The sequence below is a fragment of the Euleptes europaea genome, chromosome 2, assembly GCF_029931775.1.
Source record: "Euleptes europaea isolate rEulEur1 chromosome 2, rEulEur1.hap1, whole genome shotgun sequence".
Lineage (NCBI taxonomy): Eukaryota > Metazoa > Chordata > Lepidosauria > Squamata > Sphaerodactylidae > Euleptes > Euleptes europaea.
The window spans coordinates 19,890,864-19,907,040 of record NC_079313.1 but is presented as its reverse complement, the minus strand read 5'-3'; the positions used below and the strand labels follow the sequence as shown (position 1 = coordinate 19,907,040).

General features: G+C 48.5%; 1 protein-coding gene across 1 annotated transcript in view; it reads left to right on the top strand.

Annotated features, from left to right (window-relative positions):
* Window positions 1–16,177, top strand: part of CACNA1E (calcium voltage-gated channel subunit alpha1 E) — a 430,764-nt gene that overhangs the window by 272,423 nt on the left and 142,164 nt on the right. Inside the window, exons 19-21 of the mRNA XM_056844152.1 lie at window positions 3,282–3,338; window positions 5,686–6,270; window positions 14,412–14,701. Of these exons, the coding sequence (XP_056700130.1) occupies window positions 3,282–3,338; window positions 5,686–6,270; window positions 14,412–14,701 (932 nt within the window). The remainder of the gene's footprint in view (window positions 1–3,281; window positions 3,339–5,685; window positions 6,271–14,411; window positions 14,702–16,177) is intronic.

Below are 16,177 nucleotides of genomic sequence, written 5' to 3'. Positions count from 1 at the left end.
TTGCCTTATGCTGAATCAGACCCTTGGTCATCAATACTGACTTTGATGGCCAAGGGTCTGATTCAGCATAAGGCAGCTTCATGTGTTCAATACTGTCTACTCAGACTGGCAGCGATTCTCCAGGGTCTCAGGCAGAGAAAGGTCTTTCACATCACCTACTTGCCTGGTCCCTTTAACTGGTGATGCCGGGGATTGAACCTGGGACCTTCTGCATGCCAAGCAGATGCTCTACCACTGAGCCACGTTCCCTCCCCAATTTTTAATGCATGCATTCTTGGTTGAGTGCTTTCTGCTGCTCTAAAACATATAGACATGCAGAATGTGTGGCTCATATATAACCCAATGAAAGAATATAGGGTGTGAGGTTGGTGTTTTGTTTTGTTTTTTGCAATTATATGCATGTGTTTCATTCGCATATGTGAAAATTGCAGCTCCGACTGTATCCATAGAATGTCCTGACTTGTGTTATCATTTAACTCACAGTCGTATCCGTGCTGAAGCTTTTAGCTCAGAGGTCCCCAATCTTTTCGAGCCTGTGGGCACCTTTGGAGTTTTGACACAGGGTGGTAGGCACAGCCACAAAATGGGTGCTGCAAAATGGCTGTCACAGGATCCTTGTGCCATTGTGGCAGCTGCTGCCAAAGCAACATTTTAAAATATTTGCACAGCCAATCAGAAGCCCTGCTGGGCAAAAGCCACACCTGGCCCCCACCCACTTTCTAAAAACACTTGGTGGGCACCAGGAAATGTGTCAGCAGGCACCATGATGCCCACAAGCACCATTATATTGGGGGCATTTGTTTTAGTTCATTGTGGTTTCAAACTATCTTCATAACCATGCCCAGTTGCCATGAACAATTCACAGTTGTGCTGAGCTGAAATACGGGAATATCATTGCCTAGGGTTGCCAACTACCAGCTACTAGCTGGAGATCTCCCGCTATTACAACTGATTTCCAGCCGATAGAGATAAGTTCACCTGGAGAAAATGGCCACTTTGGACATTGGACTCTATGGCATTGAAGTCCCTCCCCAAACCCCATCCTCCTCAAGCTCCACCCCAAAAACCTCCTGCTGGTTGTGAATAGGGACCTGGCAACCCTATCTTTGCCCCCTGTAAGACCCCTTCGGGGTTGTAGGGGATGTAGGGTTGCCAGCTTCGGGTTGGGAAATACCTGGAGTTTTTGGGAGACGGAGCCTTGGAGGGCGGGGATTGGGGAGGGTCTTCAATGCCATAGAGTCCAATTGCCAAAGTGGCCATTTTCTCCAGGTGAATTGATCTCTATTGGTTGGAGATCAGTTGTAATAGCAGGGGATCTCCAGCTAGTACCTGGAGGTTGGCAACCCTAAGGGGAAGGGTTAGGAAGGGGAAGGTGTCCTCATTGCTGAGGTAACCAGATCCAAGTTCCTGGCCTTACCGCATTGTCAAAGCAACAGCCGGAGTGTGTAGTTCAACCACAATTGCAAACCAGGGTTGTCAGCATGTTGCCTCCACGACAGGGTCATGCAGGCTTCCCATAAACAATCCAAGCAAGGGAAGCGTCCTCAGTGACATCATCACACAGCCAAATCTGATAGGCTGTGTTACACAGTGCCATTATCCCTGACTGGTTGGGGATTATGTGATATAGGAGAAAGAAATCCTAACCTTTTTTAGTTAGCCTTGAAGCAACATTGGTTGAGCGTTTCCAGTGGGCACACACAAAAAAAACCTTGCAAATGTGCTTAAAAGTGTATGGATCATTTAGGAAAGATTTCAGTCCACCCAAGAGCACATGTAGTGCAACCCTGCTCCATGCCTCTCTGTGCCAGAGGGTCTGTATTGCAGCCCAGGTCAATTATTGGACAGAGATCATCTGGATAAAATGGATGCTTTGGAGGATGGACTTTATGGCATTGTACCCCTCTGAGGTCTCTGTCCTCCCCAGGCTCCATCCCCAAATCTCCAGGAGTTTCCCTACCTGGATCTGGCAACCCCACTCCCCACAGGTTGTACAGGGAGTCTACATGGTTAATTCAAATATTGCCCGCTGTGCTGTTAGAGTTGACTCCTGTGGAAAAGTTTGCAGAAGTTGTCAGAAGAAATCTTTCCCCATCTTCCGTCAGCTTTGCTTTTGTGAACAAAGCTCCTTCGACCTGCGATCTCGAGCCGTACTATCTTCCGTCAGCTACATTCTGCGTGTCTCAAAGGTCTTCTGTATGGGCTGTGGAACCTTTGTGAACAATCACGCGCTGCAGTCCAGCAGACTGCGACTGAGGACTCAGATTAAGCCTGTTCCCCCCTCTTCACTGTAGCCACAAGGGTTCCCCAATCCACAGAGATCATTTGGGGGACAAGCGACAGGCTGTTGGGGGAAGGAGAAGGCGGAGGAAAAGATGTATCCCACTTTTGTGCGCTTTTCTACAAGGTCCAACCCCTTGAAATGCTGGGAGGCAAAGCATACACCAGGGGTCTCAAACTGTTTTGAGCCAGCAGGCACTTTTGGTATTCTGACACAGTGTGGTGGGTAGGGTTGCCAACCTCCAGGTACTAGCTGGAGATCTCCTGCTATTACAACTGATCTCCAGCCAATAGAGATCAGTTCACCTGGAGAAAATGGCCACTTTGGCAATTGGGCTGTATGGCATTGAAGTCCCTCCCCTCTCCAAACCCCACCCTCCTCAGAGTCCACCCCAAATACCTCCCACCGGTGGCAAAGAGGGACCTGGCAACCCTAGTGGTGGGCCCATGCGCAAAATGGCTGCCATGGCTCTTACCTTCAGTCATGCGGTGAAGATACTTGTGTTGTGGTGCAGCTGCTGCCAAAACAACATTTTTGAAAATCTGCACTTTCAATCAAATCTCCAATGGCCAACGAGAAGCCTTGCTGGGCAAAAGCTTCCCCTGGCCACACCCACTTTCTAAAAAGCATTGACGGACACCTAGAAAGGTGTTGACGGGCATCATGGCACCCACGGGTACCACGTTGGGGACCCCGGCATAACCTTCTCACAGGGCACTAGTCCTGTTGCATACAAACAAAAGTTTGAACGCTTAGCATCTAAGATTTGGGTATTTAGATTGAAACCCCTTTCTCGGTCTGTACAAATGCACAGTTCCTAGCCACCCGGGTGTAATATTCTCATGTAACGTTCACCGCTTATGATGAAAGAAACAGATTACAAATGCCCTCCATGTGTAAGCGGTTTTCTGCTTGTGCCTGTGTATAAATTGGATGCGCGGAGGGGGCTGAGATCCAGAGACCTTTTCGCGGACTGAACCCGTTCATTTTTCTTCCTCAGAAGGGACAGAAGGAGGAGGCACCACATGTCGATGTGGGAACCACGCTCCAGCAATCTGTATGTGTGCATGTGGTTGCACGTTGTGGGAGGTTATGTGTGTGTGAGAAAGAGTTACCGGGGGTGGGGGTGGGGAGTTGCGTTGAGTGCAAAGGTGTTGTTTTACATTCACGTTGTGAGTGGATATCTTTTTTTTACTTATGTGTGTGTCCTGAACTGTGAATCAGTGTAGGCCTGTAACTTCAGCATCCTGTATCTATGTGTGTTTGCGTTGTGTGCTTTTGTGTGTTGGTGTGAGATGTACCTGTGAACCAGATTAAGCTGTTATGTGGGTCTGAGGGTATATGTGTGTGTGTGTGTGTGTGTACGTTTCTTTTTTATGTATGTATGTGCACACAGGATTAAAGGTCGTACTGTGTGTGTGTTTGTATGTTTACTTGCTGGCGTGTGTCAAGCCGGTGTGTGTTTATACATGTATGCCTGTGTTGGTATGTCTGTCTGTTACAGCGTGCTATCGGATTAGAGTGCTATTAGAGTTTCAAATACCTTCCTAGCATCCCGTCAAGAAAAATGGTAAGAGGACAGAGAGAGCATCACTGTGGATCCCAGAAAGCTGGAGGCCACCAATGTGTAGGTTCATATTGCCAAAGGCTAGCAGACAACGAAGGTCATGCCCATAGGGTTGCCAACCTCCAGGTGGTGACTGGAGATCTCCCGCTATTACAACGGATCTCCAGCTGACAGAGATCAGTTCCCCTGGAGAAAATGGCCACTTTGGCAACTGGACTCCCTCCCCTCCCCAAACCCTCCCCTCCTCAGGCTCTGCCCCCAAAACCTCCCACCGGTGGCGAAGAGGGACCTCGTAACCCTACATGCCCATCCAACCATCAACCATCCCCACAGTGGATTACAGAATCAAAGCAGGCAGCCTGTTTAGTGACTCATCATTCATGGTTATTAATGAATTTATCATCGTTAAATAGGATAAAATGCAACTATAGGGTGGTTGTGTTTTATGCATGCTATGTTCTCTACCGGCAGCATGGGGTGAGATTGCAGGAGGATGTCCCTGAGACGGTGATTTGCCTCTAGGGACCATGGTTGCCTCTCTGTAGCCCTGAGCAATGCATCTCACAGATGTAGAGGCTCTGGCTTTGTGGGGCCGAGGCTGGAGATGGAGCACTCATGCTGGCGATCCTATGCACGTTCGCTCCGCCGTCATGTTCCGCCTCGTGCAGCATGATTTGCTTCTGGGTCCAGGGGCTTAGGATGGCTGCTGTAGTAGGAGCAGATGAGTGGAGAGCTCCAGCACTCTTTGGGTCTCAAGATGAGACTTCTGGGGGGGGGGAGCACCCGACCAGTCTGGCTGCGTGTGCTCCAAAGCCTTGGGACCGAGCATTTACAGGACACTCAGAATGGGGCTTGACATTTCATGCCTCCCCTCTTGCTGCTGCTGCTGCATGCTCCCCGTTCATGCACCTCTCGGGGCACAACTTCCTACCTTAACTTGCTGCCTCGTTGGCACCTTCTCCAATTCAGTAAAGGGAATGTCTCATTTGTCCACTAATGGGCCAGTTCTGTTCTAATGTCTGCATGCAGCACACAACGCCCGTCCATGCCACGTCCATGCTCGTTTGTGCAAATGTACTTGTTTAACTGCACTGTAAATATGTTTAAATGTCATGTTTACCTGTATATGTCCGTGCATACAGACGCCGTGTGTTTCAAGTGATATGCTGGGTAGTGGGTGACGGGCAAAGTGAAAGGCATCTTGGTGAATGCGCCCCTTCCTTTATATTGGTTTCCCTGTCGCTTGGGGCTTGTCGTTGTGTTCCCAGTTAAATGTGGGTGGTGTGGATGCTGGAAATCTATCTATTAATCTCATACTGGTGGGCTTGATTCTCTCATGACCCTGCAGAATATGTGATTTTAAAGGAGGGGGAAAGAGAGCCAGCGTGGTGTAGTGGTTAAGAGCGGTGGTTTGGAGCTGTGGACTCTGATCTGGAGAACCAGGTTTGATTCCCCACTCCTCCACATGAGTGGCGGACGCTAATTTGGTGAACTGGATTTGTTTCCCCACTTCGCCACATGAAGCCAGTTGGGTGACCTTGGGCTAGTCACAGCTCTCTCAGCCTCACCTACCTCACAGGGCATCTATTGTGGGGAGAGGAAGGGAAGGAGATTGTAAGCCGGTTTGATTCTTCCTTAAGCGGTAGAGAAAGTCGGCATATAAAAACCAACTCTTCTTCTTCTTCGGCTATATTTGGGAAAATGCAGGCGATCTAGAGAACTGAGTTTGAGCGTGTGGTTTTTGATGGTCCCAGTTGCATGCTGTATGTACTGGTATGTGTTCTTGTGTTTCTGACAGGGCGCAGATGGACTGAACCCCTTTGTTTTCCTTTCCCAGGAGGGAGAGGAGAAGGCGCCACCATATGTCCGTGTGGGAACAGAGGACCAGCCAGCTCCGCCGGCACATGCAGACGTCCAGCCAGGAGGGCATCAACAAGGAGGAGCCTCCTTCCCTCAACCCTCACGCCAGCATTTTCCGGAGAAGGAAGCTGCTAGAGAACTCCGGTGTTGAGAAGAACGAGGAGGAACTAGGGGGCAAAGCAGAACGGACCCAGGGAGAAGGCTCGGAGCAGCCAGTCGTGGGCTCCAACCCATGCCCGGGCATCAGGGAAGACCAGAGGACCCCATCTCCCCGAGCCAAGAGAGAATGGGAGGTGTGGCATCACAAATCATTCCACGGGAACTGCGGCCTCGCCGACCAGGAGGGCGGAGGAAGCATGGCCTTTGAGGAAAGGGCACGGCTCAGGCAGAGTCAGCGGCGCAGCCGGCACCGCAGGGTGAGGACGGAGGCCCGGGAGAACAGGTCAGTCACCCAAGAGACATGCCCCGAAGGGGTGACTGTGGCAGAGGGAGAGCCGAAGAAAAACGAAGAGGAAAAGCAGGCCTTGATCGAAGAGGGGCAGGTGGCCGAGGAGCTGAAAAGGTAAGCGGGGTAATGCTCCTCTCTGTCGTCTCCCCACATTCTCCCCCACAAAGGAGATGCACCTTTGCATGGGTCACTGAGGGGCCAGCCATAGGGTTGCCAACCTCCAGGTGGTGGCTGGAAATCTCCCGCTATTACAACTGATCTCCAGACTATAGAGATCAGTTCCCCTGGAGAAAATGGCCACTTTGGCTATTGGACTCTATGGCATTGGAGTTCCTCCCTTCCCCAAACTCCGCCCTCCTCAGGCTCTGCCCCAACATTTTCAGGTATACCCTGGCCAGAGCTGTCAACCCTAGCCAGCCACCGTATGATTTGTGATGGCCAAACCCTGACCGACTTTTCAGTTTGGTTGCTTTTGTAAGGCTTTTGCCTTGCTGTGCAGTTCTATACATAGATATGGGCTTTGACTGGAGTAACTCAGTATAGGATTGCACCACTAGTCCTATGTCCTTGAATATAAGCTTCATTGAGTAGGATTTACTTCTAATTGAGTAGGATTTACTTCTAATAAAACATTCATAATATTAGACTATGTGCTGTTAAACTGCAACGAACCATGGTCATTCATCACTGGATGCCCAATAACAGCACCTGTACTTATTCAGATAATCTAGGACAGTGATGCTTGATCCAGTGTGGTGTAGTGGTTAAGAGCAGTGGTTTGGAGCGGTGGACTCTGATCTGGAGAACCGGGTTTGATTTCCCACTACTCCTCATGAGCAGTGGATGCTAATCTGGTGAACCGGGTTGGTTTCCCCACTCCTACACATGAATCCAGCTGGGTGACCTTGGGCTAGTCACAGTTCTCTTCAGGTTTTCTCAGCCGCACCTACCTCACAGGGTGTCTGTTGTGGGGAGGGGAAGGGAAGGTGGTTGTAAGCCGGTCTGATTCTTCCTTAAGTGGTAGAGAGAGAAAGTCGGCATATAAAAACCAACTCTGCTGCTTCTTCTTCTTCTTCTTCTTCTTCTTCTTCTTCTTCTTCTTCTTCTTCTTCTTCTTTGGTTCAGGACACACACAAAAACCCTGTTCAATCAGGCTGAGGTCTGACACTGTTTCCACACTCGCTGTGAAACTGACCAAATAAGCAGCCTCATAATATTCCAGCTTCGAGGGAAGGGGTTGGATGAGGGAAAAGACATGTGAGAGGGAGAAGTGAGAATGGGTAAAACAACATCAACAAAACATGGGGAAAATGTGAGGGGAGAGGTCAGAAGATACATGAATAATGAAACCAAAGCCCCGAAGTACTCGGGGCTTGACGGTGACTGAAACAACCCGTGCATAAAACGCCTTAGATATAGCCAATGGTTTAAAAGACAGTTTTCTCTTTGTAAAGAAATCAGCGCACCATTTTGTAACTTCAGGCCTTGTTTTTTTATGATACACACTACAGGATGGTACTTTAGCAGGAAGGTTGAAATTGCTGGCCTCTGAGCAGCTACAGAGTGAAATTTTGAAATTTTGCATACCCTCTCTTCCTCCATTCTTCATATAAACATGGAACTGGAAGGTACCTCAAGGAAATTCACAACTACCCCAACCACTCTCCCAGTAACTCGTGCTCTATGCCCAGAGGAAAGTAAAATACCTCCAGGATCCTTGGCCAATCTGGCCTGGAGGGGAATTCCTTCCTGAAGCCAAAATGGCAATCGGCATTACCCTGGGCATGCCAAAAAGGGCCACAAGAGCTGAGCACAAGAGCTGAGCTCTGAGTCCTTCCTGCCCTCCCTCTCATGATCTGCCTAGATTTATCTCTGATCAAAACAGACTCCAAATTCCTAAAAAGAGGAAACAGAACAGATTGTTGGATTTCAGGGAGAAATTGGATAAAGAGGAGTTCAGAGAATTTCTTTTAAAAACACTGTTGAAAAACTCATGAAAGTCGTTTATGCATGGGAGTTTTACCTGAGGTTCATTGCTCACTGGACCCACACTTTCCTGTTGGGAGTCTATGCACCAGCAGTCTCCAAGCTCAAATCAGGAAGTATTCCAATCCTCACCCCTTGAATTGCTACTTTGTAATTGGCTGTACTGAGAGAAAACCCTCCCAAAACCCAATTGCCACATAAAAAGGCACTTTAAGAGCATTTTAAGAACAAAAACAAAAAAACAGAGCTATTTGAAAGGAAGTGTGTGTGTGGGGGGACTCAAACCTCATTTTTAAAAGCCTTCTGCTCAGAAAGAACTCGAAGGAAGCAGGAAGTATTTGAATCCCTGCCCCTTTACATGCTGCTTCGTAATTGGCTGCCTACTTGCTGTGAGAGAAACCAAGCTTGCATGTCCCACACTTTGCCTTTTGCATGGGGATTTCAAGTGGGCTGAGCTCAAGGGAGAGGGAAAAATTGGGTTAATAGAGGAACGGAAGTCCTGGGATTTGTGAGGGTTGGCAGTGAGGTCATCTCTAATGGAGGGAAAACTCATGCATAACTCCAAGGGACAACCAAGACAGATGGGGGGGTGTGTGAACGTGAGTGTAAGTACCCATGCATAAAGTTGGCCTTTATACTTTGTTAGACCGTTGGTCTATCGAGGTCAGTGTTTGCTCAGAGGACTGTGGTCTTCCTCATTACCTGCCATTTGATCCTTTTAACTGGGGATGCCAAGGATTGCACCTGGGACCTTCTGTGCATGCAAAGCTGATGCTCTACCACTATGCAGCGGTCCCTTCCCAGGGGAGGATGCAGAACCTGTTGATTATGCATGCTGCAGACTCACAGCTGTGGGTATGGGATGGGGGGTGGTGGTCTCTGGTTATATCGAGTTGAGGTTACTAATATAGATTTGTCCATTAGCTAAAACCTTGGACTGGAGTTGGTATTTGGGAGTGAAGCACAGAATACTAGAAGGAAGCAGAGACCACACTCTTCGGCCGCATTTCTGTCCAACAACGCTCCTCCAGACTATTCACAGCATAAAACCATAAACACCATATTTTAAAACTGCCATAAAACTACATTTATTCCCGATCTCATTAAATGTGAGATCAAAGAGTGTGTGAACCGCCGACAAAGTGCCATTAAAGTAATAAGACTCTTGTCAGTAGAAAAATGTATTAAGGATGCAGAAAATTGTAGGGATGTAGGATAAAACTGCTTCCTCGGTCCCCCCAAAGCCTGGAAAAAAAACATATTTACAAGCCTTCTGAAGGCCCCACAGAACAAGTTCAGCATGCCTTTCTGAGCATGATGTAGTTTTATGGGGCTGAGGAACTCTGGTAGTTTTAGCTTAGCTTTGGGGATTATCAGAGAGGAATGGCCGAAAAGCTCTTTTTGCTGTAGGGTTGAAAGGTCTTCAGGTACATCTCAGAGAAGGGGCCCTGGATGACCAGTGGGGCTAGGGTTGCCAACCTCCAGGTACTAGCTTGAGATCTCCTGCTATTACAACTGATCTCCAGCCGATAGAGATCAGTTCGCCTGGAGAAAATGGCCGCTTTGGCAATTGGACTCTATGGCATTGAAGTCCCTCCCCTCCACAAACCCCACCCTCTTCAGGCTCCACCCCAAAAACCTCCCACCAGTTGTGAAGAGGGACCTGGCAACTCTAAGCGGAGGCAAGAATAGTTTTATTTGCATTTAGCCATAGGCCATTACAAACATGTCAAGGATACCGCAGATACATAATTAAAGGAAATATTAGGTTAATAAAATTCTGGATTAATAATAAATATACATAATAAAACTATGCTAAATCGATGCATACAAAAACAACAACTACAAAAAATAATAACTAAAATTTTTGGTGGTGTCCCAATCGACCAATGGGACCTAGCGACCATTAAAATCAACTTGAAGGATCAGCTCCCTTAGCAGCCATATTGGACCTTATTTTCTTTTCTGCCAGAGCATACAGGGCAGCCCTATGAGTAACAAACCCATCGGTATCTTTTAACAGAAAGGCAACTCTAAGTGGGGCTGGAACTAGGCTTTGTTGTTGGTGTAGGCTTGCCAGGCCCCGCAGCTCCACCGGCGGAAGCTTTGTAAGGCTGTGGCAGATGTGCGCGGTGCGCATGTGCCTTGTGCAGCACGCGCACACACCCCGCGTGACATGCCTTCATCACTTCTGGGTCTACCCAGAAGCGACGCAGACGCTCTAGCGATCCTGGCTGAAACTTCCGGGTAAACCATGCGTGCGGAGCGTGCGAGTGCGTGGGCCTGCGAGTGCGTGTGCCCAGTGGCCTTCAGCTGGCCAGCGGGCAACCCAGTGGATTGGCGGGATTTTACCCGCCACCACCGGGCACCTGGCAACCCTATGTTGGCCTGCAACACTGAACGTAGAAATTCAAGGAGAACTTGTCACCCTTAACTCCAGAACTGGTTTCCATTTGCACTTTAAATTCCACAGTGGGTTTCTGGGTAGAAATGAACAGACACAGCCAGTTTCCGATCCTTTCTGATTCTGTACATTTTCATTGCTTCTGGGTTTCCATCTGCCTCATCGCTTTTTCTGTTCTTATTTTGTTTCTGTTGTAGCATTTTATATGCATGGGCTAATTTTACACCAGTTTACACAATTTATGTGCAATTGATGCACAGGTAACAGGGAAAATGCGTATTCTTTCTGGGGAATATTTGGCCTGAGGGAAAGGAAATGGCTTGAAAATATTCATAGGTTGTTTTTCACAGAGTGTAATTGAAAGTGGGGTATCTGCAGCAGGACAGCAAGCTTGAGAAATTCTGCTTTATCCTTGTTTCTGAGCTCCCCTCTTGCTTAATCACAAAGGGGCATTTTTCACGGTAGATTTTGCTCTGTTTTGCCACGGACTAAAAAAACACACGATTTAAATGTTTTTTTCATGGCCGCGATTTATCCCCGTCAATTATCTGTAGTTTTGGTTTTTCATGGGAACAAAGCACGCTGTATTTGACAATGGTTTGGTCTGTCCCTTTTGCAGGAGGCCTCCCCTTCCAACAGGCTCATTGTTTATGCCTGCCCCCAGCTCCGCCCCAACTCCGCCCAGCAGGTTACCTGGTGCGGTTCACCAGCCCCAGCGCAAAAAACAAGCACCAGTCCCTCTGGTCTCCTCCATTTTTCTTCCACCCTCGCTCTGTTCTGCTTTTGGAACAGTCAGATTCCAAATTGGGGGGGGGGCAAGGCAGCGCTTTCCTCAAAGCTTCCCTCTATTTTCTATAGGTGTGGAACCCATTGCCCTTTAATGATAGACAGGATTTGGGGGGGCAGGGAATCCATGTGCCCAGAGAAGTGTTTAGCTAAAAGTGGGAATGGCAGGGTGTGGGGAGAGGAAAGAAGGCCCCTGGATTGCGCGCCAGCCATGATCCGGCCACATTGCATCGTGAGAGACAGGAGGGCTCCTAGCTTGCGCTCCAGCCCCGATCCAGCCAGTGTGCATGGCGGTGCGGGCGAGAGGAAAGAAGGCCCCTGGATTGCGCGCCGGCCATGATCCGGCCACAGTGCATCGAGAGAGAGGAGGGAGATAAGAGCAGGCTGGCCGCCCCTCTTCAGAAGAGTGATGGGAGGGAGTTTTGACTTGGGTTTTCCGCTCTCAGGATGCACATTTTTCCCATCCGAATTCTCAAAAATCCCCCCTCCCCTCTGGCGTCAGAGGGGCCAACAGCCCCTTCCCTTGAACATCCCCCCCACGGGTCCAGCTGCCCTAGACTGAGCTGCCACCACCACCTGCATCCGCGCAACAAAACACGCGTCCACAGGAATGATCGTCTCAAAAGTGGTTTGGATTGCCTCTCTTTTAATGCGGCTTATTTTGCTCAGTGGGGGGGAAAGACGGATCTGCAGTGAATAACCAAAATTTGACTCTGATGCAAATCAGCGTCGAAACAGCAGCAAATCTCCGTGAAGAATACCCCAAAGGTAGAAAGAGAAACTGATTAATGGAGATAGTATAAAGGTTGCCTCGCTCCTCCCTCAGCAGGCTTGCAAGGTCTCTGGGTTTGATTGGAAGTTTCAGGGTTTTAGCCTCCTTCTCAGGGTCTCCAAGAGAAGAGTAAAATCCCAGGGTCAGTGGTCAGAACCAAGGGCCAAGATACTTTCTGCTTCGCTTGATGAAAGCTTTTTTTGTTTGCCTTGCTTCTTTCTCTCCAAGCACCAAGGCTACACTTAGGGTTGCCTACTCTTGGAAAGCCCAAGTATATGGTAGGGGTCAGGTCTCATCCACTGGTGGAACCCAGCTAGGGTTGCCAGCAAGGTTTCCAACCTCCAGGTACTAGCTGGAGATCTCCTGCTATTACAACTGATCTCCAGCCAATAGAGATCAGTTCCCCTGGAGAAAATGGCCGCTTTGGCAATAGGACTCTATGGCATTGAAGTCCCTCCCCAAACCCCGCCCTCCTCAGGCTTTGCCCCAAAAACCTCCTGCCAGTGGCGAAGAGGGACCTGGCAACCCTAGGCAACCCTGGCAACATGTGCGATCCCCACTCCGGAGCGGCCTGGTGGATTGGCGGGCAATTGCCTGTTGAAATCACCCACCTGGCAACTAGGGTTGCCAACCTCCAGGCACTAGCTGGAGATCTCCTGCTATTACAATTGATCTCCAGCTTTTACGAGTTCAAAGGGCAGAGGGATGAAGGATACAGAAAGGAGAAAGGGAGTCAAAGACACATGGCCCTCACAGACTGCTTTGGCCATGGACTCTATAGCATTGAAGTCCCTCCCCCCACCCTCCTCAGGCTCCACCCCAAAAACCTCCCACCGATGGCGAAGGGGGACCTGGCCTAATGGCAGCTCTAAGCCCAGCCCAGGAGCCGCCCATCTGGGTCAAGAGGTGGAGTTCATTGTGGCCAAGGGGAGAATCCCATGTGGCCAAGGCAGAGCTCAAGGGTTGAAAGACAGAGCACTAGTCCTATGAATATTTCCATGCCATTTCCTTTCCCTCAGGCCAAATATTCTTCAGAAAGAGTATGCATTTTTCCCGTCACCTGTGCATCAATCGCACATAAATTGTGTAAACGGATGTAAAGTAGCCCATGCATATAATGCTGTTCCGAGCATTTATCGCTGTTAGGCTGCAAGGGTTTTTAAGGTAGTGCCTAGCAATTGTTGGTACTGTGTGGAATCGAATGCTGATTATATCCACATGTGGTGGAACTGTATGAGAGTGAGAAATTATTGGCATATGGTCAAAATTATGTTTTCTATGGGTATCCAGCACATGATTGAACTATCCCCAGAGTTGTTTTTGTTGAACTATGAACCTTGTCCTAAAGAATTTTTGGATTCCTATTCTTTATATTATCATGGCTGCAGGAATAGAATTTGCTAAGGTTTGAAAGAGCAAAAAAACTCCCATGTGTTGAGAAAGTCAAGTATTTTGATTTGTATGTTAGATTATCTGAATTGTTGAAAAATAGAGATTTATCTTGGTTGTCTGTTACATGGAAAAATATTATTTGATAGAGGGAACAGTTGGTATAGATTTTGTATAGATCTGTTATTTCTAAAATTACATTATGAAAATAAACATTTTTTAAAAAGAGTCAAGGGGCAGAGCCCAACACAAAACGTTGACAGGGCAGTTCTAAGCAGAGGTACACCCTTGAGTTCTGGATTTAGGTAGGTGTACTTCTGGATAGAATTGCTCTGTAATTCATCTAAGGCACACAGCTCTGTGTCTTTCTCCACTCTCACTCTCACTCTCCTCTCTCTCTCTCTATGAGGAGATATGAGGCAGGAAAGGGAAGCAGAAAAAACAACCAAAGACAGCTGCGGTTAGGGTTGCCAGCTCCGGGTTGGGAAGTACCTGGAGAATTTTGGGGTGGAGCCTGAGGAGGGCAGGGTTTGGGGAGGGGAGGGACTTCAATTCCATAGGGCCCAATGGCCAAAGTGATCGTTTTCTGCAGGGGCACTGATCTCTATCAGCTGGAGATCAGTTGTAATAGCAGGAGGTCTCCAGCTAGTACCTGGAGGTTGGCAACCTTAGCTGCAGTGTTTAGATGCTTTCCTTCAACTTGTGGCTGTTCCACTCTAGGAAGAGCAACTTAAGCTGGAGGAAGGCTTCAGTCTTTGCTGAGTGGATTGGCTGGAGATGAAGTGCTCTGAAAGCCCTATTTTAAATGCTTATCATTATCATTGTTCTTTCTCCCCTGGTTTTTCCTTCTGCTCTCAGGCATACTTCTCTAACCTCTTTCTCTTCGTGTGATCTCCCCGGTCTCCTTTCTCCATGTAGCACCAACGAAGCCCCAGCAAACGATGCAGAGCTTGCCGTGTCTCCCCAAGAACCCAACCCTGCCGAATCCCACATGGAGTCATTTAAAGGCAAGGATGCTAGTCCAACGGAGCAAGAGGGCAGCAGCCAGGACACGAGCGAGCAAGCCCTGTTGGGCGACCTGCCGATGGACACGTGCCGGACTATCAGCCGGAGCGAGCCCGATCTCTCGTCCATCACCACCAACACAGAGAAAGTCACGGAGAGCACCACCATTATGATTGACGTCCAAGACTCTGCTGTGGTACAGAGTGAGGACCTCTCTCTCTTTCCCTGTTTGCTTGACAGTGAAATCTCAGTATGTTAAGAGATCTTGAAATGTGTAGTGAAGGTCTGTCAGAGAATCTCCTGTTGAGGTGAAAGTAGTTTAACTTTCTTATCAGTGTTGTCTCAGGAGGTTCAAAGCAGAACATGGGAGGTACCACTTTGACCACTTCTTCACTGTGGTCAAAGTGTGGCGTAGTGGTTAAGAGCGGTGGTTTGGAGCAGTGGACTCTGATTTTATTTATTTTATTTATTTATTCACATTTATAGCCTGTCCTCATTCCCAGTCCATCCGGGCTCAGGGCGGGTTACAACCTTTAAAATCAACAAAACCATTAAAATCAATTATTAAAACCAGGAGAACCGGGTTTGATTCCCCACTCCTCCACATGAATGGCGGATGCTAATCTGGTGAACTAGATGTGTTTCCCCACTCCTACACATGAAGACTCAAGGTTGACTCCGCCTCCCATCCTTCCGAGGTCAGTAAAATGAGTACCCAGCTTGCTGGGGTAAAGAGAAGATGACTGGGGAAGGCACTGGCAAACCACCCCGTAAACAAAGTCTGCCTAGAAAATGTCAGGATGTGACATCACCTCATGGGTCAAGAATGACCCAGTGCTTGCACAGGGGACCTTTACCTTTACCTTTACACATGAAGCCAGCTGGGTGACTCTCCGAAGGAGCCGTTTTCTCCAGGGGAACTGAGATCTGTAGTCTGGAGATCAGTCGTAACTCCAGGAGATCTCCAGACCCTACTTGGAGGTTGGCAATCCTACAAGCAGCATAATAAATGGGTGACTTGATGTGCAGCGTGGACTGGCAGGAAAAGACTTTCCTTTCCCCCCATGCTTCTTTAAAACAAAAATGCTGATCTCTGTAGTCTGGAGATGAGCTATAATTCCAGGGGAACTGATCTTGGTTGCTGGGAGATCAATCGTAATAGTTGGAGATCTCCAGTTGCCACCTGGAGACTGGCAACCCTACCTTTGAGAAGGCAGCACAATGAGGAGAAAGCGCCAGGTTGGCAGTCCCGAGTTTCTATCGCCTGGAGATCAGTTGTTCGGGTTGCCAACCTCCAGGTACTAGGTGGAGATCTCCCGCTATTACAGCTGATCTCCAGCCAATAGAGATCAGCTCACCTGGAGAAAATGGATGCTTTGGCAATTGGACTCTATGGCATTGAAGTCCCTCCCCTCCTCAAACCCCACCCTCCTCAGGCTCTGCCCCAAAACCTCCTGCTGATGGCGAAGAGGGACCTGGGAATCCTAGGCTCTGCCCCAAAAATCTCCAGGTATTTCCCAACCTAGAGCTGGCAACCCTAGCAGTTGTAATAGCGGGAGATCAGCCATCACCTGGAGGTTGTAATAAAAAAAACACAGTTGTAGGCTATTAGAATATAAACAAATATTTTATATGGTATATTATTCACTTCATATATAACATGTGGTATGAAAGAAAAC